This window comes from Paramisgurnus dabryanus, chromosome 23, assembly GCF_030506205.2.
Source record: "Paramisgurnus dabryanus chromosome 23, PD_genome_1.1, whole genome shotgun sequence".
Lineage (NCBI taxonomy): Eukaryota > Metazoa > Chordata > Actinopteri > Cypriniformes > Cobitidae > Paramisgurnus > Paramisgurnus dabryanus.
Genome location: NC_133359.1, coordinates 18,712,358 through 18,736,080, shown reverse-complemented (window position 1 = coordinate 18,736,080; position 23,723 = coordinate 18,712,358). Strand labels below are relative to the sequence as shown.

The 23,723-nt window shown below is 37.1% G+C and overlaps 1 protein-coding gene and 1 long non-coding RNA gene across 2 annotated transcripts; both read left to right on the top strand.

Moving 5' to 3' along the window:
- The first annotated feature begins 5,264 nt into the window (after positions 1-5,264).
- Positions 5,265-7,881, top strand: LOC135781769 (uncharacterized). The gene is made up of 4 exons (XR_010545240.2): positions 5,265-5,866; positions 6,132-6,278; positions 6,454-7,018; positions 7,234-7,881. It is a non-coding gene; the product is annotated as an uncharacterized lncRNA (long non-coding RNA).
- Positions 7,882-10,903: 3,022 nt separating this feature from the next.
- Positions 10,904-15,068, top strand: LOC135781770 (uncharacterized). The gene is made up of 4 exons (XM_065292342.2): positions 10,904-11,186; positions 11,311-11,504; positions 13,907-14,098; positions 14,275-15,068. Exons 2-4 carry the CDS (start codon positions 11,315-11,317, stop codon positions 14,583-14,585), a joined length of 693 nt encoding a protein of 230 aa, XP_065148414.1. The 5' UTR covers positions 10,904-11,186; positions 11,311-11,314; the 3' UTR covers positions 14,586-15,068.
- The last annotated feature ends 8,655 nt before the right edge of the window (positions 15,069-23,723 follow it).

Below are 23,723 nucleotides of genomic sequence, written 5' to 3'. Positions count from 1 at the left end.
AGAACGTTGCACAACGTTTATTAAACTGAAACGGTGATGCATTGAACACCCTGTTGTGATGACGCAAGAGTTGCAACTACGGTAGCTGAGAGGCCATGCTTTGTGTTCTTTTTTTAAATGTTTCTGAAGCCTGATGAAATCGTTATAAATGTGTGTTTAATACTGTAAAATACCCTCGATGTTACAGTCACTGACCTTGCCGTCCAGAATGAAAGACAACATTCCAACTTGAACCCATTGAGAGAGCTGTCTCTTTACTATCGCGTGGTTTTATACATCTTGCCGCTGATTGGGCTGACATTTCTGACACACCCACCAAACAAGAGAAAACGCTTCTAAAACCTGTTGGATTCCGTTGCACACCGTTTCAAGGAAACATGTCGTTCAACCCGGAAACCGTAGCAAAACGTTGCGCACCGGTGTGAGATTGAACGTGCCCCTGGAAACGGTGTGCAACGGAATGCAACAGGTTTTAGAAGCGTTTTCTCTTGTTTGGTGGGTGTGTCAGAAATGTCGGCCCAATCAGCGGCAAGATGTGTAAAACCACGCGATAGTAAAGAGACAGCTCTCTCAATGGGTTCAAGTTGGAATGTTGTCTTTCATTTTGGACAGCAAGGTCAGTGATTGTAACATCGAGGGTATTTTACAGTATTAAACACACATTTATAACGATTTCATCAGGCTTTAGAAACATTTAAAAAAGAACACAAAGAATGGCCTCTCAGCTACCGTAGTTGCAACTCTTGCGTCATCACAACAGGGTGTTCAATGCATCACCGTTTCAGTTTAATAAACGTTGTGCAACGTTTGGTCGGGGCTGAACGCAGCCCTGATCTCTTACTAAAGTTCTTCACAAAAATGGAATTATCTCCGCTTTTAATAAAAAAAATTGAGAGGTGATATGAGATCAAATGAAGGTAGGATGAAATGTTTTTTTTTTGTTTGTTTTTGTTTCAAAGCGGATGGTCTGTTCTTTCATTTGATATTTTATGTTTATATAAAGAAGATAATTTTCTGGAAGGCATTAAACTAAAACTGGGTGGCAACTTAAAAAAAAAAAAAAAAACGCTGACGGGGAAAGAGTTCAGAATGCTTCCAAGCATATTTGATCATCACTTCAACAGTTGCACGATATAAATGTTAATGTATAAATTAGATGAATGGTTATTTATAAAATAAACACCACAGTCTTAAATCATATTTTCATTGTGTCTTTGCTGTGTCTGTGTTGGTTGGGAACTGCGCTCTGTTTCAGTCACACTTGATTCTGAGGAACTACTTTGTTTGGCGGAAGAGTATTTGTACTAATATAATTACAACTTATTTGTGTTTTATTTTATAAAATCCCGCTAACGTTATGCATATGAAGTAGCCGTTTTATAAACGCAATAAACCCCTCGAAGCGTTGGGTTACCAGTGCATTTTGCTAAGGGGCGTTGTTAGGCACGACGCGAAGCGGAGTGCCTAAACCCCCTTAGCTGTTATCAGGGTTTATTGCTTTATTTTATATTAAATTAATAATTATTAATTTTATATTAAAATGATGTGGTCTTACATGGGACGCAACATGGTGAGGCATTCACCCTCCATTGAAGGGCACCTATTATGCAAAATCCACTTTTAAATGTATTTACACACAAATATATGTTGGCAGTGTCTGAACACAACCACCCTACGAAAAAATCCATGCACTTCTTTTTTATGTAATCCCTATTAAACCAAAGCAGTCTCATTAGACATGCTGTTTTGATTCTCTCAACAATGTGATGTCACACCACCATGGCCACTGAATGTCCCACTGAAACCCAGACCAAGGAACACTAATAGGAAACAATGTAAAATGTATTTTAATATAAGGTCAATTCATTTGTTTAGTTGATATGTCGTCTAACTGTGAGTTCACACCAGACGCGAGTTCAACATTTTGGGCCAGTAGATTACATATAAAGTCAATGCAAAAACGCGATCAGACGAGTCCTCGCATTGGGCGATGCGAATGACGTGATACACGTGCTATTCACCTAAAACGCATCTTCGTTCAAGTTGAAAATATTCAACTCAAGCTTAAAATTTTAAATCCCGCGAGTAGCGTGATGCCCAGCGTTTGGTGTGTACGTAGCATAAGACAATAAATATTACACAGTGAAGACATTTTGATTACTTTAAAGGGCACCTATTAATCCTGTTATTTTTTTCACAATGTCATATAAGTATCAGATGTGCCCAGAAAGTTTCTGTCAAGTTTTAGCTCAAAATACCCCATAGATGTGGGTGCCGATAGCCCCGTTGTTAGTAGGGCTGTCAAAAGATTAATCGCGATTAATCGCATCCAACATAAAAGTTTGTGTTTACATAGCATATGTGTGTGTACTGTGTATAAATATTATGTATATATAAATACACACACATTCATGTATATATTTAAGAAATATTTGCACTTAAATACTGTATATACATTTCTATAATTTATATTATATATAAATATAAATATTTTATATATAAATATAACAATTTTTTCTTAAATATATACATGATTGGGTGTGTTTTTATATATAAATAATAATTATACACAGTACACACACATATGTTATGTAAACACAAACTTTTATTTTGGATGCGATTAATCGCGATTAATCTTTTGACAGCCCTAGTTGTTAGTAGTGTGTTCATGAAAACCAGAGTTTGATTCCCGTCTCTCAGGTCATTTGCCGATTCCCATCTCCAACCAACACCTTCCTGTCTAAGCTTTACTATACTGTCTAAATAAAGGCCAGAATAAAATTGCCAGAATAAAGGCCATTTTCTTAAAAAATCCAGATAATTTGAGCACCACCAAGTAATCCAATATGTTGCTGTCCTTCTTTGTTCAGTCGAGAGGAAATTATGTTTTTTTAGGAAACATTTTTAGGATTTTTCTCATTTTAATGGACTTTAATGGACACCAACACATAACACTTAACTCAACACTTAACAGTTTTTTTCAACGGAGTTTCAAAGGACTCCCAAACGAGGCATAAGGGTCTTATCTAGCGAAACGATTGTCATTTTTGACAAGAAAAATAAAAAATATGCACTTTTAAACCACAACTTCTCGTCTATCTCCGGTCCTGTGATGCGACAGCGCGACCTCAGTCAAAACATCATCACGTCAAGAAGTCACGGATGATGTATGGGAAACTCCGCCCCAGTGTTTACAAGTGTGGAGAAAGAGGACCGTTCTGACGTTGTTGTATGTCGAATGATCCTAATTAATGTCTTTGTGTCAGTTTATTGTTTACAATAGTTCGCAAATGTGCGTTTCATATATGTAACACGTGACCTTTCTATGGCACTACGCAATAACATGAGGTTGCGCTGGCGCATCACATGACCAGAGGAAGACGAGAAGTTGTGGTTTAAAAGTGCATATTTTTTTATTTTTATTGTCAAAAATGACAATCATTTCACTAGATAAGACCCTTATGCCTCGTTTGGAATCGTTTAGAGTCCTTTGAAACTCTGCTGAAAAAAAAAACTGTTACGTTTTGAGTTAAGTGTTACGTGTTGGTGTCCATTAAAGTCTATTAAAATGAGAAAAATCCTGGAATGTTTTCCTCAAAAAACATAATTTCTTCACGACTGAACAAAGAAAGACATCAACATTTTGAATGACATGGTGGTGAGCAGAGGTGTCAAGTAACGAAGTACAAATACTTCGTTACCTTACTTAAGTAGCTATTTTGGGTATCTATACTTTACTGGAGTAATTATTTTTCAGACGACTTTTTACTTCTACTCCTTACATTTTCACGCAATTATCTGTACTTTCTACTCCTTACATTTTAAAAATCGCCTCGTTACTTCTATTATTTCGGCTTGTTTGCTTTTTTCATTCCGGCTTGTCATTGTTAAAAAAACCTATCTTGATAAATTGCATCATCCAGATGAATACGATTGTGGTTGGATGAGAAGTATAAACATACACCATTCCGACACCCTATTGGTTTGTACGCAATCCCCGCCCCCCAGCTGACTGCAGATGATCAAAAGTTTGTTTGATGCTGCTGCACACATATGCTGCGTCCGAAACCGCCTACTACATACTATATAGTACGCGAAAAGCAGTAGGCGAGGCGAGTAGTATGTCCGAATACATAGTATTCGAAAAACAGTATGCGAAAAGTACCCGGATGACCTACTACTTCCGGTTAGATTTTGCAGTGTGCATACGATGGACGCTTCACTATCCCATGATGCCCCAGGAGAGGAGTTATCCAACGAAGAAGAAGAGGCACGCGGCTGTTTTCGCGCTGAAATGACATGACGTGATGACGACGTATGTCACGTGATGTAGCAACATGGCGGATGTAGTACGTCCGAATCTCATTCATACTACCAGGATTCATACTATACAGTACCTACTGTTTTAACGCCAAGTAAGTAGGTACTTCATCTAATTCAGTACCTACTATACAGTATGCGGTTTCGGACGCAGCCATAGATATGTATATAAAGGCTAGATGGCTCAAGGCGGAGTCAGCTGTGTCGTCACTTGGCGGCCATCTTAGGTCAGTGCTGCCATAGTGCTGCTCCCTGCTGCTGTGGACGGAAGGTGAGTGACATACGCCAACTAAAATGCTCGTAACTTGCTGAATTCTTGACGGATTTACAAACGGTTTGGTTTTTTTACAAACGTTATTAACGTGGCCATAATTCTGGATGCTTTAACATGTTTCATGAATTTTTTATTTATTTTTAGTATACGTATTCAGTGTCATAGGTACATCTTTGACGTTTATAACAAACCAATCCGTTTGAAAATCGGTAAAAAATTAAGCAAGTTATGGTCATTTAAAAGTACCTGCATCATTAAAACTCAATGCTACGAGTGAGCGAGCGCCCTGTCCTAAGATGGCCGCCAAAATGCGGACGTTCCACTCAATTGGCCATCAGCGCGGACGAGCCATCTAGCCTTTATATACATATCTATGGCTGCACAGAGAAACATAAAAGAACCGCGAGAGCGATTAGAAAGCATGCGGAGCAGTTTGCTCTCGCGATGCTTTGATATCATCCACCATCCGTTTGTACAGTAACAGAACGCGGCATTCTGTCTTCATATGGAAAAGTACGAAATAAAACTCGCGCATCACTTTCAGGTCAGTTCACATTCACAAGCCTGTGTAAATGTATAGCTGTCTGCTGACACCAACTCATCTGTGTGATTTAAAGTGCAACTTTCAGGTTCCATTTTCTGTGAGATAAATATATAACCTTGTATGAAAGTACCATATGAAAATTAAATGCGAAAGCAAAAAACATTTACAATACTCTAAGCGCATAAATTTAGTAAAAAAGGTGAAATTTTCTAAGACCGCTCTCAAATTCCCTGTTTTTTTTAACAACGCGTCATATTACGTAGTCAGAGGCGTTCTTCTGACAGGCTCTGTTGGCTCAGTGCTGCGGTTGTATTAAGCAAAAGCAGTCGCAAATTGATGTGATTCTTCGTAGTTTCAATTTAGCATCGTCATGGTTAATAATTGTGTTAGTGGAGGTTTTACAAACTCCAGCCTGTCAGGACAATGAGTCTACAGGTTTCTTTTGAAGAATAAAGACCGCGCTATCTTCCGTGTCTGGGTGTGTTTAGCGCAGCACGAGGAAAGAGACGAGAGACGCGACTGCACTTCAGCATGTGCTTCAGAAAAACGCGGTGGTGTATAGCGTTCACATTTGATCGGAGGATTATCATCCCGGCAATATGATGGAGTTAAACATTGGATGCCGAAGCAAGAACCACGTGAGGCCTGTGTTTTTGCCGCCGCGAGAAAACATGAATCGATCACGGTCCGTCTGAGATGCAGCTCGAAGATAACGTGAACTATGCACAGTAAGTCTTGTTTTTTTAACATTTGCTAACTACCAAATCATTTAACATAATGATTTCATTCAAGTTTCTTATAAATAAGGAAATCAACTAACTGATAACCTTAGTTTGCAAATAGTATAACCATCAAATCGAGTTACATCTTATTTACTTTGTTTGCATAGCTAATTCGTAATTCGTTTTTTGTCATGTGGTGTGTTCATGTATGTAACCAATAAGTGACATGCTGTTATACAATTATATAAAGGTGAATCTGTTTTAATTCTAGTTGTCCAGCTACAGATTAAGATGCTTAGTATGATTAATCATCCTCTGTTGTCATGGATGAACCTGGTGATGTGTTATGGAGGAGGAAAAAACAAAAAAGACTCATCTGATGAGAAACCACTGCAAGAATATCATCCTGTTCACACAAGTAAGACTTATTCATGTCTATCAAAATCAAAAATAATGTTTTTTCTTTTTATTCAGGGCTGTTGGCAAGTTCATTGTTTGCTAAAGCCAGCTGATGTCTGTTGTACCATAACCTGTATTTTTTGTTTTATATGCTATGGTATAGTAATTTTCTGCTTTTAATATAAATCTCTTAGGTCTGTGCAGCATGCATGTATCAGCATTTTTTGTGACCAGTGACTTCTCTTCTGAGGGGCGTGAATTCCAAATATGTGTTTGTTGTGACGTGTGTGAACCATGTGCATCATGCCTCTTGTCACAATACGTGCCTGCTGCACACGCGTTGAAAAGGTTTATGATAAAAGAAGCACTCATGTTCACAAAATACTCGCAAGACACTAACTTGACACTAAACTGTGATTACACCGGAGATTAAGTGAGTATCAGGCAAACGTGAGCGTATCTTTTATCATAAACCCTTTACATGCGTGTGCAGCAGATTTTGACATCACGTGTGATGCACATAAGTTTACATGACGCGCTGAACACATATTTTGAAATGACAAGCAACACACATGACGAGCTCAATGCATGTGACCAGCTTCGCAACGTGTGCCCTCGAAAAAAAGTCACCGGCCGACACTGACCCAGATCATCAAGATGTTAAAGCTGTTTGGGCTTCAGAGCATCTTGTCAGCACCTTCTTCCACCATGTACACAATTTCTACCATCGTGAAGGCGTGGCAGAATGAGAGATTTGCAGTAAGCGGTTGTTTTTTTGTTAAAAGATTGTAAATGTTTGAACAATAGCATTGTATATCGCTTTCAAAAAATAATATAAAACTGACTCATCACCAAAACCATCAAAACCACTTTGACTATAATTTTTTTATCAGAACTGTATTACTTTGGTGTACACTGTTAACAGGGACAAATAAATTTAATCTCTTTAAATATTCTGTTCTGGAATACTCCAGGTCACCACAGGCTCTACGAGAATGCAGCACTGTCCTGTCTTCCACTACACCTGCTCCCCTCTCCAGATTCATCCAGAGGATCAACAAGGATGAAGCTGTTGGGATCTATTAATCACATCATTCACAATTTAACACATTATTATAATACCCGCACATATGATGGAAAGATACTGATTTGTTTTTAAATGTTTTTAAATGGGTCAGATTGTATATCTTTCTTTCGGTGCTACATAAATAAAACTAAATCGAATTACAAATGCAGATCTACTTTGTATATATCTGATCTAAACTTTATAAACCAGTTTTTATACGGTAAGACAATTTGTGATTATTGTTTATTGATTGTCACAAAATGGGGGTATTCAAACCATTTATAAAGTCCTCCTTCCTCTGGAACCTGTCCTCGAATGGCTGACACATGCAGGTAAGGGCGCCTGCACAGAGTTCCTTAGACACCCAGCGGATAACTTGCCTATGCTGTATTTAGTGGTATTGTCTGGAGATGGGAAAACTATTAATATTGTTAATTTGAATATTGACTAGTGCCAGCAAAAATTGTGACTTAGTCATGACCTATAGGCAACTTGTAATTAAAACAAATTCATTAAGATTGTTTTAAAACAAATTTATTAAGATTGTTTTAACATTCAAATCTTTAGTTTACTGTTCATTTATACATGCATATTAAATAAATTACTAATAAATAATCTCTGCCATAAACATACTCATTTCGAATGGCCTGGCCTGTAGCACATATGGGTTCAGACAGCTCACCTCTCCTGCGGTGATGAGCAACATCTGTATCACGTAACGTAAGTGTGGATGGATATTAACATTTACATTTAGTCATATAAGTTATTAACATAATTTATAAGCATTAAAAAGCGGTAAGGTATCATATATGATAATAATCTGTACAATCTTGTGATCTGAGCACAGTATTACATCTCGCCAGATCACTGATCTCACCCAGACATCTGTCCTTTTCTCCTCACATAACACTTCAATTTGTCTCCTCTGATCGTTCTGTTTAATCCTGACCAGTCCCTGCACTCTTGGCTGCATAGCAAACTCATAATTGTATGGCTGTAGTTCGCCATACGAGTATGAATAAACATTTACTCGTTCCTCAGCGTCCGAAGAACTGTCATTGCGATCCATCGTGCGCCTCTCGTGATGTCACTTCCGGTTTGGCGGTTTTTAGAGGCGGGTCTAAAATTTTCTTACAAAAATGACCCCAGAAGCCTAATTAGTGCATTTTGAAAAATATTTTTTTTTTAATCTATTTCCTACAGTATTTTTCTGTACTTTGAGTGAATGGGTGGTTTAACTTACAAGTTGCTCTTTAAATAGTGTAACAATACCAATTTATATCATATAACTTCAGTTTTTCAACTTAAAAGACATTGTGCTGCGTTGCGTTTTGAAGCATGGCAAAGATATCTATGCTAAAGACATCTGTTGTTTTGAATATGCTTATAACTACCCTAAATTTTATTTGCATTAACAAAACCTACTTAGCTGAATGCTTGAGTGTTAAATCAATCAAACACATAACCATACATACCAACCTTTGCTTTTGTTAATAGACATCAGCTGTTTCCTTAAACCTGACTTTTTGAATTTACTTACAAGAAAGACATTTAGTAATTCTCCTTAATTGCTTGGATTTATACTGACTAAAGTAAAGTATACTAAAGTCCATTAGCTACACAAGTACAGATACAGGAATATAGGCTATAATATATAATTGCATATTTGTATAATTGTAGTTTGTGTTGCTGTCAAAATAAAATTTTAAATGAAAACAATAATAGCATATTTCTATTCTCACACATACTATAGTTGTGTGTGATTTTGTTGTTTTTTAACTAAAGAGGGCACCACTGTAGAAGTTTTGCCAGCAGTGGCCCTGCTTTGAAGTTTGACTTTTTGCACCATTACAATATTTATAGGCAACTAGTCATCATATCTTCCTCTCTATGGAACACATGTTAATGCTCAGTAGTACACATATTTGGTTCTTTAATGCAGTGGTTATCAAACCTTTTTTTTTCGCGCCTCCCTTGTGTACAGTGGATTCCTTCACGACCCCCCAAAGAAAATGTATGACATAAACATTCTAAAACTTACAATTTGAATTAAACAAAACATATTAAATTATACAATGTATTGCTTTTGTTTAGTAGCCTTATTTTTTTAGGTTTAATTACACAGAATTTATAATAAAGTAATGTATTTCATAAAATATTATAAAACTGGGGCCCCTGGCACCATCTCGCGGCCCCCAGTTTGAGAACCACTGCTTTAATGTATTTGTTCGCATTGTATTGAAATGCGTTCATTTTTAATGGGCATGTACCGTATGTGGTTGAAACAGATAGTCTAGTGCAGGGGTAGGCAACATGGAGTGCCGATGTCCTGCAGTGTTTAGCTCCAGGTCTAATCAAGCAGACCTGAACAAACTAATAAAGGTCTATAAAGTCACCTGAAACTATAGGTAGCCAAGGTTTTATAAGGGTTGGAGCTAAAATCTGTAGGACATCGGCACTCCAGGACTGATGTTGGCCCCTGGCCCTAGTGCATCCCAAATTGTTTAACATTAAAATTTTTAATATAACACTATAGTTATTATGGCCTTTAGAAACATGTTTTAGAGGAGATAGGGTAGTGCACAAAAGGCCCCTGTGGCGCGCCCTAGGCTTTTTTCCGTAATGAAATTTTTTCCTTACATTACTTTTACTTTAAGTAGTTTTGAAACCAGTACTTTTTCACTTTTACTTGAGTAAAAAGCTTGAGTTGATACTTCAACTTCTACAAAAGTCTTTTTTAACCCTAGTATCTATACTTCTACTTGAGTAATGAATATGAATACTTTTGACACCACTGGTGGTGAGTAAATTATCTGGATTTTTTTAAAGAAAATGGACTAATCCTTTAACATCCCTAGTTCACACACATTTATATGTAAACACATTTAAAACTGGATTTTGCATAATAGGTGCCCTTTAATGGAGGGTGAATGCCCCGCCATGTTGAGTACCATATAAGACCACAACATGACAGCGTTTTAATAAAAAAAATTATTTGTATTCAACTGAATAGAGGAAGTTGTATACATACAGGAATGCATCATGAGAATTTATGTGAACAGTTACTTTAAAGCAGTGGTTCTCAACCCTAGTCCTCGGGCCCTCCTCCCAGAATGTTTAGATGTCTCCTGATATGAAACACCTGATTCCACTCCTTCCAGAATGTTTGAAAAGTTTCCTTAATTAACACACTAACAAGCTGATGAACTGAATCAGGTGTTTTATATATGGAGACATCTAAAATGTTCTGGGAGGGGGGCCCGAGGACTGGAGTTGAGAACCACTGCTTTAAAGGGATAGTTCATCTGAAAATTTAAGTTCTCCTGTTGTTATAAACCTGTATGAGTTTCTTTAGTCTGTTGAACCCAAAAGAAGATATTTTGATAATTGATGGTAAGCACACAGTAGACTGTACCCATTGACTTTCATACTATTTGTTATTCCTATTATGGAAGTGAATGCGTACAGTCTGGGAGACTGTGTGCTTATCTGTCCCTGTTTCATAATAGTACAGTAGATACACGGCACATGTTCAGAGCGAAAACAGTGAACTGGTTTCACTTTCCAAACCACGGCGAGCGTTTCTAGGGGAATTTAACCGCACTGTTTGTATGCATGTGATGGTGGGAGTTTCCACTTTGTGTGGGTCTCCACTGTGGGACGAGGGAAATCTTTTCAGTGTCGTATTACAGCCCCGTGAGAGGGAAGTGTGAATGATACTTCTGTACATCCTCATGTTAACCTCTCTGATTCGCTTGATATTTCAGTGTGATCGCGTGAGCAGCTGCTGATATTGCGTGTCCGTCGTATCGGTAAATTAACATTTTAACAACACTTCAGTTTATCAAGGAGCCACTTAAGGTAAGAAAACCATGAAAAGTTTTTTTTGTTTTAACCAGCTATAATATTTTATGACGTAAAACTTTACCGAAGTTTATTAGCTGTAAAAACAATACAGTTAACCATTCACGTTTTCTCTCATTAGAATAATGAAAGGACCAGAACTGGATGACTCCAGGAGTCGATTTCGATTTACACAATCATGTGTTGGTCTGATGGGTTGTTTGTGCATCAGCTATGCTATCTGGGCTCCACAGTGGCTGGACAACAGGGGTCTGTGGTCCTCGGGCAATGAGACGAGCCCTGATGATAGCTGGACGGATGAGGACATCGATAAAGGTAAAGTGTGATTCCTCTGATATAGTTTTGAACTATATAAATATTACATAAAACTACAAAATGTTTATTGTTGGTTTGTATTGTAGTACAGAAGACTTTTTTTTTAAAAATGTATATTTATTAGTAATACCGTCAGACATTTAAGTGAGCTCCTGTTATGTGTTTGTACATCTTTTGATTATAACAAAGATAACCGTAATTTTGTACAATTTATGCAAGCTTCGACCCAAATAAAAGGGCACGTTTTTCTCCAAAAGTGTGCTAGATATTTCTAAACATCACGTGTCTTGGTTATTTTAACTTTACATGTCATGTATTGTGGTTAAGTGTTCATTTGTAGGGGTTTTTATGGTCTGGTGGGCTGCAGCAGACAGGCTGTGACATGCTACGTTTTTCACATTTTTTTATTAGTTGTAGCCTGTCTGTTTTTCCCCACTGTTCTTCTTTTTAGTCATCGGATGATAACATTAAAATGAAAAGAATGATCTCATATGGACAGTATTAAACTAAATATAACACTTTCAAAAATAAAAGTGCTTAAAAGGGGGAACAGTGATAACATTGAAGAACCATTGGTAAAAAATAACTTAAAGGGACACTTCACTTTTTTAAAATATGCTTATTTTCCAGCTACCATTTGATTTTTACCATTTTGGAGTCCATTCAGCTGATCTCCGGGTCTGACGGTACCACTTTTAGCATGGCTTAGCACAATCTATTGAATCTGATTAGACCATTAGCATTGCGCTAAAAATACCCAAAGAGTTTTGATATTTTTCCTATTTAAAACTTGACTCTTCTGTAGTTACATCGTGTACTAAGACAGACGGAAAATTTAAAGTTTGCGATTTGTACAGTTTTGTACACGATGTAACTACAGAAGAGTCAAGTTTTAAATAGTAGTAGTAATAGTTTTTAAAAAAAGTAATAGTTTTAAAAATATCTAAACACTTTTGTTATTTTTGACCGTGATGCTAATGGTCTAATCGGAGTAAATGGATTGTGCTAAGCTATGATAAAAGTGGTAACGCCAGACCCGGAGATCGACTGAATGGATTCCAAAACAGTAAAATGAGCCTATTTTCAAAAAAGTGAAGTGTCCCTTTATGTTCCCTGCCTATGTGAAATAGGAAGGGTTTTTTATGTTTATGGTTCTTTATGGAACCATTCATCCAAAAATTGTTCTTCTATGGCATCTACTTGTTAAGTCAGGACCTAAGGAATCCTATTTCCAGGTCCAAGCGTGCACTAATACCAATAAAGGATTTTATTTAAACAGCCATTTTTGAGCATTATTTATTTATATCACATATGTAAGCAAATATTTTATAAACTCTCTAGGCTCACAGAATCACAAGCAACAATACACCGTATTAATAATTTGTAAAAAAAAAAATCCATGTCCAAGAGTCCATGTCTGGTCATCTCAGATTTTGTAATGGATAATATTTAGGATAGAGTTTTTTTATATTTTTGCATTATGATACAAGTGTATATTAGCATGATTTTTGTAATTTCCCTAAATGGAAATCGTTTGGACCCAGAAGCATTGCATGACGTCATAACAACCGGATAAGAGTGTAGGTTGCATGTTTTTTAGAAAAGCCTTATGAAGGTCCATGAAGTTTACAAGTACATGCACTTAGTACACTCAAGGTACAAGAAGGTACAAAAGTTGTCACTGGGCTGGTACCTTTTCAAAAAGTACACTTCTGTACCTAAAAAGTGCATAGGTACCTTACACTGCAAAACACACTATGTATTTTCTTAATGAGCAAAATGACCCAAGAATATAAGTGTAATGTTTAGACAAGAAATATTAAATTTAAGTAGATATGCGCTTAAAACAAGCAAAATAATCTTAAAATAAGTTAACTTTATCTTTTTCTTAAACACTTAATTCAAGAAATATGCATTATTTTCCCATTGGCCCATTCCCATTTTTTTTTTAGCACAAATTCACTTAAATATGACATTTTTTGTCCAAACACTAAACTTATTTTCTTATGTAATTTTGCTCATCAAGGAAATGCATCTTGTTTTAAGAACTTGTAGGTACTAAAAACAAGAAAATACACAAAGTAAGAATTTATTTTCATTTCATCATTTTTTTGCAATGTAGAGGTACATACAGGTTCCTCAAAGGTAAATATCTGTACCAAAATGGTACATATTACGATCATTTTAAAAGGAACCGTCCCAGTGACACTGAAATAAGTAGTGTATTTCAGTGACCAAATTTAGGGTCCAAGTTTTTTTTACAATTTAATGGGTTATCCCCAAATAAAGTCCCTAAATCTAGATTTTAAAGAGGAGTAATGCTTTTGTATCAAGTTCAATATTCGAGTTGTTTTGGTGCATCTCATTTAAACATTCCTCTTACTTCTTTTGGTCCCTCTTAGTCCTTGAAGCTGAAAGGGTCTTTGCAATAGTCGCCTTCCTGATGTCTGTGAGTTCTGGAGTGCTGTGTCTCATGTTCGCCCTCTGCTGGACAAATCAGACTGTGCGTTCTTACTCTAACACACGCTCACTGCTGATAGTGGGCCAGGCACTTGACCCCACCACCCTGCTGCTCTTCACACTGGTACCAACAGGTCTGTACCATCGTTTTTAACATTAAAAAAAATAAAGGATTCTCAGAATCTTCATTTACAGGAATTATGATTACATAAAAAACCCAAAGTTTATTTGGAGAACCAAAAATAGTTCTTCGGTATAGAAGGGGTTTTCCATATGAATGTTTATTAACAATCATATATTTGCTCCACAGGGTTCTTCTTTTTTATAAGCTGGGCTCTTTTTACCCATCAACATATTGGTGAAATCCGAGATGACATCACTCGACTCGGACCGTCCTTTTGGCTGGGAGTCTTTGGCTGGGCTTTGCTACTGGCTGTACTGCCGGTAATCTTCCTGGTGGAGAAAGTGGTGGTTCCGGACATTTTGCCAGACCTCATAAAGTCTGCCGATACATGGTGGAAAGCCCCGGAGGTCGCGTACGCAAGATCCTTAAGTGAATGTTACCAACATTCACATCACAAGCCTCATGCTGACTTTAAAAGGTACAAGTCAGTGCCCTAAAAAAGGGGGAGATGTGATGATATGAAAAAAGTCAGTGCCTGATGGGTGATCTGTCGAAAGCTGGACACATCGCTCCGAGCATTTTCAGTCAGAACCAGCACCTGTACCTGCTGTCTGGAGTCCCAAAGCCTGTGTTAAAATGTATTGGCTTTGACAGTGTTGTAACTGTTTGACACTGAGGATGGTTGTGTCAGATTATGGACCATCAGGGGTGTGAAACAAAGCTAAAAAGAAAGTACCAGTTGCAAATAGACTTGTTACAAAGTTTTTTGCTGTTTGTGTAACTGAATGTCTGCTTCTCTTACATTATCTGTTTAATTTATATATGATGAGTATATTAACACTATATGTGCTGAAATCTGATTCATGATCTGCTGCAGAATTGTGACCCTCGATTTCACATTGATTTCAATCTTTGCCATGACCTTACTCAATATTAAAGATATCAAGGTTATGTTTTCACAAAATGTTCTTTACATTATGTAGGATGATATTATGTACAAAACAGATGGGGTTTTCACCTATTTTTTACAGGGGTTTTCACAGACTGGTCACATTTTTCCTATTTGTTTATTTTCATTTAAACAGCGTCCTCTGCTGGTAGTGCTACAAAGAACACTCTGTTATGCCTAGAAGTCTGCAATAAAAACCTAAACACATAAGCTTAACATTCTGCAGTAGCATGCAAAAAATTAAGTGTATCGATTTGCATCATCTTGAGAATTTCTGTATTGTTTTGTGTTTTTACAGATATCAATAAATGAAAATGTACATGCAGTGTAAAGTTGAATTGATCATATCATCATACATCACATTTGTGCAACCCTTAAATTGTATGATAGCACTGTAAAATAATTTCCAGCAGGAAGATGTGCCTATAAATACCAGTCCCTCACTTCTGTCCCGCGACAGTTTTGCAGCATCCCTCCTCCTCCCCATCACCTCACTCTTATCTAGTTTCATTTGTCCCAGTTAAAGAGGGGGAGTACTCTGGGTTCGGGCTAAAAATACGAGCTTGGAGCCTTCTCCTTGGACAGCTGTGCAAATGGGTTTTATCTCATTACCTATTGATAACATGTTAATACAAACTCGTGAAACTTCCGATAAACACTGCAAAGAATCAAAAACAACAACAGAGTCCTTTTAAAGTAGTTTATTTCTGATAATAACATGCAAAATAAACAAGAAGAAGACTACCTTAGTCAAATCATAGCTAAAGCATATCAAAAACTACACTGAGGTTACTGTGTAAAATGTGTATTATATAATGTATACAATGTTAATCGGCTGTCAAACTTCCCTTTACATAGCTGTGATACATGATGGTCTCCCCTCATCTGAGGTTAATGAGGATTTCCCCAAATGCTTTGCATGAGGTTGTTATTTTGTAAAGATAAAGACTTGTAAATGTTTAATGTTCATTTAACTTTAAACAAACTTTTGCCAGTAAATAACATCAATTTAAATCTACAGTAAGTTACTGGCAACCAGCTGCATAAATGACAACTAATTTTTTAAAGTGTAGGAAACCAAAACATTTATTTTCGACGAGCTATTTGTTTCCAGAGTTCAGTTTAGACACTAGCCAGACGATTAAACTGAGACCGGAATTAAAGATACAATTTGTAGAATCTGCCGCTAGAGGGCATATGATCAAAACAATGACGTAGATTAAAGGTGGGGTACACGATCTCTGAAAGCCAATGTTGACATTTGAAGTCACCTAAACAAACACGCCCCTTTTAATAGAATCTGGCCCTTCTTTTGATAGACCCGCCCCACACATACGCAACCCAGGCAATAGGTGTGTACGAGATCATCCGGCGCTGCGCAGACCGATCGGCGAGGTTTGCTGCTTGCAGTCGAGGGAGAGGCTAAAGACGGAGCCATCAAGCCGGACACCTGCTGCTTGCCGTAGTGACGTGTGCGCCGTGTTTCCTTGTTTTTAATAGAGTATGAAGTGAATTAGATGCCGAATTTGATAAAAACAAATCTTTTAATAAAAAGTTGCAACCAGAAACATTTTATATCGAATATTTTAATTGCTGCTTATACTGTATACCCGAAAATAACGGGAAACAAGCCTATATTATTAAATTACCAATAGAGTTTGTTATTTTCGTTTTTATTTTATTACACGACACAATATAACATATTTATGAATATTAACGTGTTTTTTCCTGTTTTAAAACATGAATTTATAATGTTTATTAGTGGAACTAAAGGTTGGATTAAACTTGAAACGCACCTGATCGTTGTCATCAGTGAGGCGACCAATCACGTAAAGCTGTGTCGTCATCACAACTTTACATTATGTAGGATGATTTTACGTAGAACACAATTTTTGGGTGTACTATCTCTTTAATTCACTGAAACACCACACATCCATTCTGTAAACTAAATCACCCTACTAAAAAAAAAGTGAGCTTGGTTTAGCTGGTTTCTCAACTTGGTTAGCTGGTGCAGCAAAATGGTCTAGCTGTGTTTTGGTCATTTTTTAAGGTTGACTATAGCTTTGACAGCCCTGACGAAAATTAATTGTGGTATTACTACAGTTAAAAAAAAACATGGTTATGGTTTTTAGCTTTTCAGTAGGGCATGCATTTTTTTTGCCATGTCCTTTATTACCGCAAAGACAAACAGAGGAGAAAAAAACACAGAGATTTCTCAACCCATAGTGTTAACTTCTCATCCCACCCATGTAGAGATGAATAAAGTGTCTTTGCTAATTGTGCATTAATCAGGTGCAGGTTGAATCAGAAGGCAGTTTCACCCTTTTAGCGGTGTCTAATGGGTTTATTATTAAATCCACAGAGGACTGTTTTTTCATTTACTATCAGAAAATCTCCTAATTGGTCCTCTGATCAGAACTTGAGTGTCCTTGAAGGCTGTGACAGCAGGGAGTCTGATAGTTGACATTGCCTTCTTCCCGATGGGAGTGTGAAAGACACTCGAGTCTGTTTGAAGGAGGTTTGAATTGTGTGCGTGTGTGCACTTATAATATATAAAGGTTTGAGGAAATGTTTCAGCAGGACACAACTCTCTCTCTTTCTGAGGATCTCATCTGTCCACACAATGCTAACCTGCATGGGCACGTTTTCATGATGTGCTTAACTTTATTTAAAAAAAAAAAGATTCTAGTTAGAGGGGAGACAGCTACGGCCAAATCTCGCGAGATGATGTAATTTAAGGGTAAGGTTTTGGAGGGACGATTAGGATGAAACAGCGGTTCTGGCTAGATAGGACACAGCTAAGACATGAATTCCGTTTAGAGATAGGTTAGGGGCTAGGATTAATCACAGCGCTCATCCGACGAGATTTCGCCCGTAGCTGTGTCCCTTCTAGACACAACTGGAACATGCTGAGATTGTCTTACAGCGCCACCTTCAGGCACCATGAATAAACTGCAGTAACTGTATTATGTAGGTTTAAATCAGTGAATAGATAAAAATATAGAAATGTCTTATTGTTTGCCAAATCAATCAAATAGAAAATTATAATATTCCTATGCCAACAAAGGAACTGTTTTTGGAGCAATTTCTTCTAAGATATGCATGTTGTTTAAACAGCAAATAAGATTAGCATTGCTCCTCTCACCTAATCACACCTTGCAGGTAAAATATGTTTCTCTGGTCGTTGTAATAATTATAATATAGCCTATCACTAGAGAAGGATATTGTTTTGAGACCAAACAAAATTACATTTTGGAATCAGTTTGTGAGTGATTAACTGGAAAAAAGTATGCCTTCTGCCCTATCACTATCTCTTAAAGGGATAGTTCAGCCAAAAATGAAACTTCTGTCATCATTTACTCATTCTCTTGTTGTTACAAACCTGTATTAATATCTTTGTCCTGATGAACACAAAGGGAGATATGTTGAGGAATGTTTGTAATCAAACCATTCATGGACCCCATTCACTTCTATAGTAGGAAAAAATAATAGTATGGAAGTAAATGGGGTCCACGAACAGTTTGGTTGCAAGCATTTCTCAAGTATCTTCCTTTCTGTTCATCAGAACAAATACATTTATACAGGTTTGTAACAACACGAGCGTGAGTAAATGATGACAGAATTTTCATTTTTGGCTGAACTATCCCTTTAACAAACAAGGTTAAACAAGTGTCTTTGAAACTCCTTCACAGAATATATCCGGCTAAACATTATTTAAACAAATAATAAAAAAAAGATATAGATGAAAGTTGTAGCTTTTGCAAGCAGAAGCCAAAGACAGCTATTCATTTATTTTGGCACTGTCCTTATTTTGTTTCTCCTTTCTGGCAAAATGTACTTAATGTTATTGTTGACAATGTAAAAGTAAATTGTACTTTACTTAACTTTTATCATTTATAACAAACCCATACTATTTTAATTTTTTATTTTTATGGCAAAATTTCACATTTAAAATTTCATTTAAAAATGAAGTGAAATTTTATATTAATTTATAGTGCCCTAAAAAAAAAAACCGCTATTCATATTTTACAAGTACTCTCTTCAAAGTATTTTTATAATATTGTTTGTAATTGATTCCTCCCCCATAGCTCTTGAAATGTTACTTCAACAGTTTCATTGTGTTGTATTTACACTCATTGTTTGCTTATATTTTCTCATCTTTAATAAAAAAAAATGAGAAAAAAATGTAGGGTGGGAATTTATCCATCGAGAATTATTTGGATTATTGGAAGTTGGGTCATGTTGCTATTTGCTAATCGCTGCAATCTTTTCCCGGGCCACGCCTTCGAGACGTTCCTCGTGACCGGAAGTAAAGAGAGATCGTCGAGGAGGGTAGGAGATTTTTTTGATTAAAGATTCACATGAAAGGGCACATGAACAACAACGAAGCACACAGATATGTAATTTGTAAAAAAAACCCACCATATTCTAAAAAAAATTAAAGTTTTTGATTCCAATTTCATTGCAACTTTACTTTACACTCCCCAGCAAACAGGGGACGTCCCCCGGACGTCGCGAACGTCCTCTTAGGTCCGCATAAGGTCCTCAATTGGTCCGCATTGTAACGTTCGCTGGCGGACCTTCCGGGGACGTCCGCATATGGTCCGCTAAATAACGTTCGCTGGCGGACCTTCCGGAAACGTCCGCATATGGTCCGCTAAATAACGAGTTACCCTTTTATGCAACATCAAAGTAAAAATGCTGTTTTTGCTATGGCTTTACTAATGAAAATCGTAATTTATCGTATCTATTATTAAGAATTTTTTTCTTAATTTATAAACTACTTAGTATGCTAAAAACATGGCCTTTATATCGACCCTTTACTGACTATATTACATAGATTCCATTAAAGCTGCTTACAATTGTACTATAATTTTATTGCATTTAAAGTAAATGAAAGATCTGGCACCTTGTCTTTTTTAGTAAATGATTTTCCCCACTATTCCTAAGACATAACTATGCTCAATAAATCTAAATCACAATGCACATATTCATGTAATAGTTAAAGAATCCACCATTGTGAAGTTACATATCACTCGATTAAATATAAATGAAGTCAGTGGCGGTCCTGGCTAGATTTACGCCCTGGGCGAACCATCCCTTCGCCGCCCCCAGAAAAAAAGAATTACCCCCAAATCCCGCCACCAACATGTATTATTTTATCATATATAATCTTAAATACAAAAAGGTAACAAGAACAGAGAAAAACAAGATAAATAAATGTAATACAGTATATAAACACACACACACACACACACACACACACACACACACACACACACACACACACACACACACACACACACACACACACACACACACACACGTCTGTTGGCCATGGCTGCTGTGGAAGTATCTGACTCCTCATTTTTGCCAGTGGGTGCTCTAACTCCAAAATATTTCAGAAGTGCCCCTGAATTTACAATTAAGATACAATATGTAAGTTAGATACACTTACATCACACATGCATCAGTTACCCAATTAAAATGACCATAACACATATTTTATAAGTTTATAGGATGTTAACAAATGCAAAGCATACACTACAAATTATTAAAAAAGTTATATCACTGTGTAGCTTACAAAATGGCATGTCAATTTATATTAGAAGTTATTTAAGTTCACATATAGCGTATATAGCAATAAAAAAGGACACAGTCAGGAGGTCTGTGTGAGTTTGCACTTGTTGTGTTGCAAACACAAACTAGACTGTGTGTTGCCTATGGGTGAATTTAGTTGCATGACATGGTGCCTCAATTGTAATAGTTGCTAGTTCAGCAAAACTAAAACCAAAAAAACAGTCGTGTTCTGTGGCTAATAGCAACATATTAGCAAGAGGGCGAGGCTAATATAAATAACGTTAGCCTATTTCCTACGTCGTCACTTATAGAAATCGGCATACCTTTATCTTTATAATTTTTCCTCATCTTCTTTTCTTCTTTTTCTGATCTGGGCAACTTATGGCTTCTTTGGTCTTTTAATTCGATGGCATGATGATGATGAAGACTCGACATCATTAACTTTGCATTACATTTTGCCAACAACAACGTCCGTTCGCCCGTCAATCAACCGGTGTCACGTGACGTGAGTCACGTAGATGACTCTACAGATTTTTTTTTCACAAAATCCAATTGATAACATGTTCGTAGGTATATGGGTCTATGTTCATTTTAGGAATGAAAAATACAATTTATTTGGAAGCAGACGCAGCAGTTTGTGTTGTGTGGCCTCTGGCCTGGGATCAGTCTATCCCTCGCTCGCCCCCTATAGGCGAGCGAGCGATTTGCAGTCGCAAGTTGGCCCGCCCCTTTCTCCTGTGCCTTTTCTGACACACACACAACCTGTGTATATGACTCTCAGCACTAACTTGACATGGAAATGAGCGTTAGTCTAAAAAAAAACGCTGTGATGTTTTTTTTTTTTTTTTTTTTTGAAAGCGCTCGTGCGCCCTCACATAGATTGCGCCCTGGGCGTTCGCCCACATTGCCCATAGCAAAAACCGGCCCTGAATGAAGTGCAAAGACTTTATTTTTATTAATATGACACATACATTAATATGAGTGCTGTGTGGTTCTTCAAGCGTTGTCTTTCTCGTATATGAAGCACTGCATGATAAATAATTGTAAAAATCTATATAAATACATTATATCAAGAAAAAACAAACTTGAATCTACAACTACAGTTCAAATGTAAAACTTTTTGCGAAGTTATTATTGCGAAGGATTCAAAATGCAAGCAAAGCAATGCAAACAGAAATGCAGAATGACAGTCGCTCAACCTGTTGCAAGCAATGACTTTCAAACAGCAAGTGCTAAAGAGGCCAAACACGCAGAATTACAAGTCCAACGCTGAAACTGCTGGAAAAGAACAGTGAAAAAGATACAGGTAAGACATTTACACATTTTTAGGTTTAGTATCAAATTGCAATGGTAACACTTTACAATAAGCTTGTATTTGTTAGCATTTGCTACCATGAACTAACAATAAACAATACTTCTACAATATTTATTAATCTTAGTTCATGTTAATTTCAGCATTTGCTAATCCATATTTAAAATCAAAAGTTATATATGTTAAATGTGTATTATATTTTGTTGTGGCATCTAGCGGTGAAATTGCAATCAACCTCAATTTCGAAAGCAATGAGATTCTATGGTAGCTGCCACAGGACAAAAATGTCTTCGTCTGAAGCCTATGTTATAGTGCGTGCGTAAGGTCTACACCGTAGGTTATCCCTAGCCTGAGAACCCATTAGAACCCCTCTTATCAGGTAAAAAACTGCATCATAGCCATTTCCATTTGCGACGGTGAGAACAAAGATAGGCCAAGTTGAGTATTGATTTTACTCAAACTGCAACGATTCGCTGTTTATTTACTTCCATCACTGCTGGTCAGTGGCGTTCGTTACTCCTCATCCGAGGGGCGCTAATTCAAAATAAGTGTACGGAGTATCATGTGCCTTTTTCAAAATATGTGTCCTGGTTGAGAGATCCTGTGTGCATCACATGTTTTGTCATAATAAGTGCCTGCTGCACACGCGTCAAAACCGTTTATGATAAAAAAGAGACCCTCACGTTCACAAAATACATGCAAGACACTCCCTAAACAATAAACTCTGATTACGCATGAGATTATGTGAGTGTCTGGCAATCGTGAGTGTCTCTTTTATCATAAACCCTTTAGACGCATCTGCAGCAGGCACTTATTTTGACATGACACGTGATGCACATAGGATCTCTCAAAGCGCAGAACACATATTTTGAAAAAAGAAACCACACACGAAGGGCTACATACATGTTGTGACGAACTTCAAATCGAGTGCCCTCAAAAAAAGAAGTCACCGGCCGCCACTGCTGTTGGTCTTCTCAAAACATACACAACAATCTGCTGTTTCTTCATTTGTGAGTTAAACTGGCCAAGCTGCTTCTGTGGTTACACACGTGGAAACTGCCTACCAGCGGTCTGCATGTATGTTTGCTATAATGAGCCCTTGAGACAACGTATGGACGAAACACGCTCTGTAGAACAGTTTGTCCGTTTTGGGCTACTGTAGAAACATGATGGTGACTTTCATGTATGGTGGACCGCGGTGTTTAGACATAAAAATGGCTCACTCAAATGTATTCATCTGTGAAAGATAAAAATCTCCACATCTCATTAAATGTGAACAAATGTTAAGATCAAAATGCCGTGTTTACACTGCAAGAAAAAATTTAAACTTTTTATAAGGTTTTAAGGTTGTGATGTGTCAGATAAATTTGCTTACCTAAATCCTGCAAGCCACGAAGTAGGACACTTTTGGCGCTTTTCCACTGCATAGTATGACCCAGTTCAGCACAGCTCACTTTTGGCGGAGGAGTAATGGGTTTCGGATGTGAAGTCATGTGCAAAGTTACAAAAATGCAGAGCACACCACCATGCCTATGTCTGCATGGCATTTTTGTAACTTTGCGCATGGCTCCCCATCCAAAACGCACCAAAAATATAGGTGTCATGGCTTAAACGTTCTGTCCGCGGAGTGCAGGTACTGATGACATGGGTGTTTGTACAGAACCTGTCATGTGAGAGAGGTAGTGGAAAATGTAGTTGTGGCTGTCAATTTTGATTTTGTGGCTACATTCCATTAATATGCTCTGTTGCTCCATGTTGTGTGTGTGTGTTTGTATCGCATTTACGATGATGTTA

Excerpts from the sequence above, each read along its gene's own strand:
- LOC135781770 (XM_065292342.2), top strand. The coding sequence starts at position 11,315 with ATGAAAGGACCAGAACTGGATGACTCCAGGAGTCGATTTCGATTTACA. Across the intron at positions 11,505-13,906 it reads GGATGAGGACATCGATAAAG|TCCTTGAAGCTGAAAGGGTC; the intron begins GTAAAGTGTGAT and ends GGTCCCTCTTAG. Across the intron at positions 14,099-14,274 it reads CTTCACACTGGTACCAACAG|GGTTCTTCTTTTTTATAAGC; the intron begins GTCTGTACCATC and ends TTTGCTCCACAG.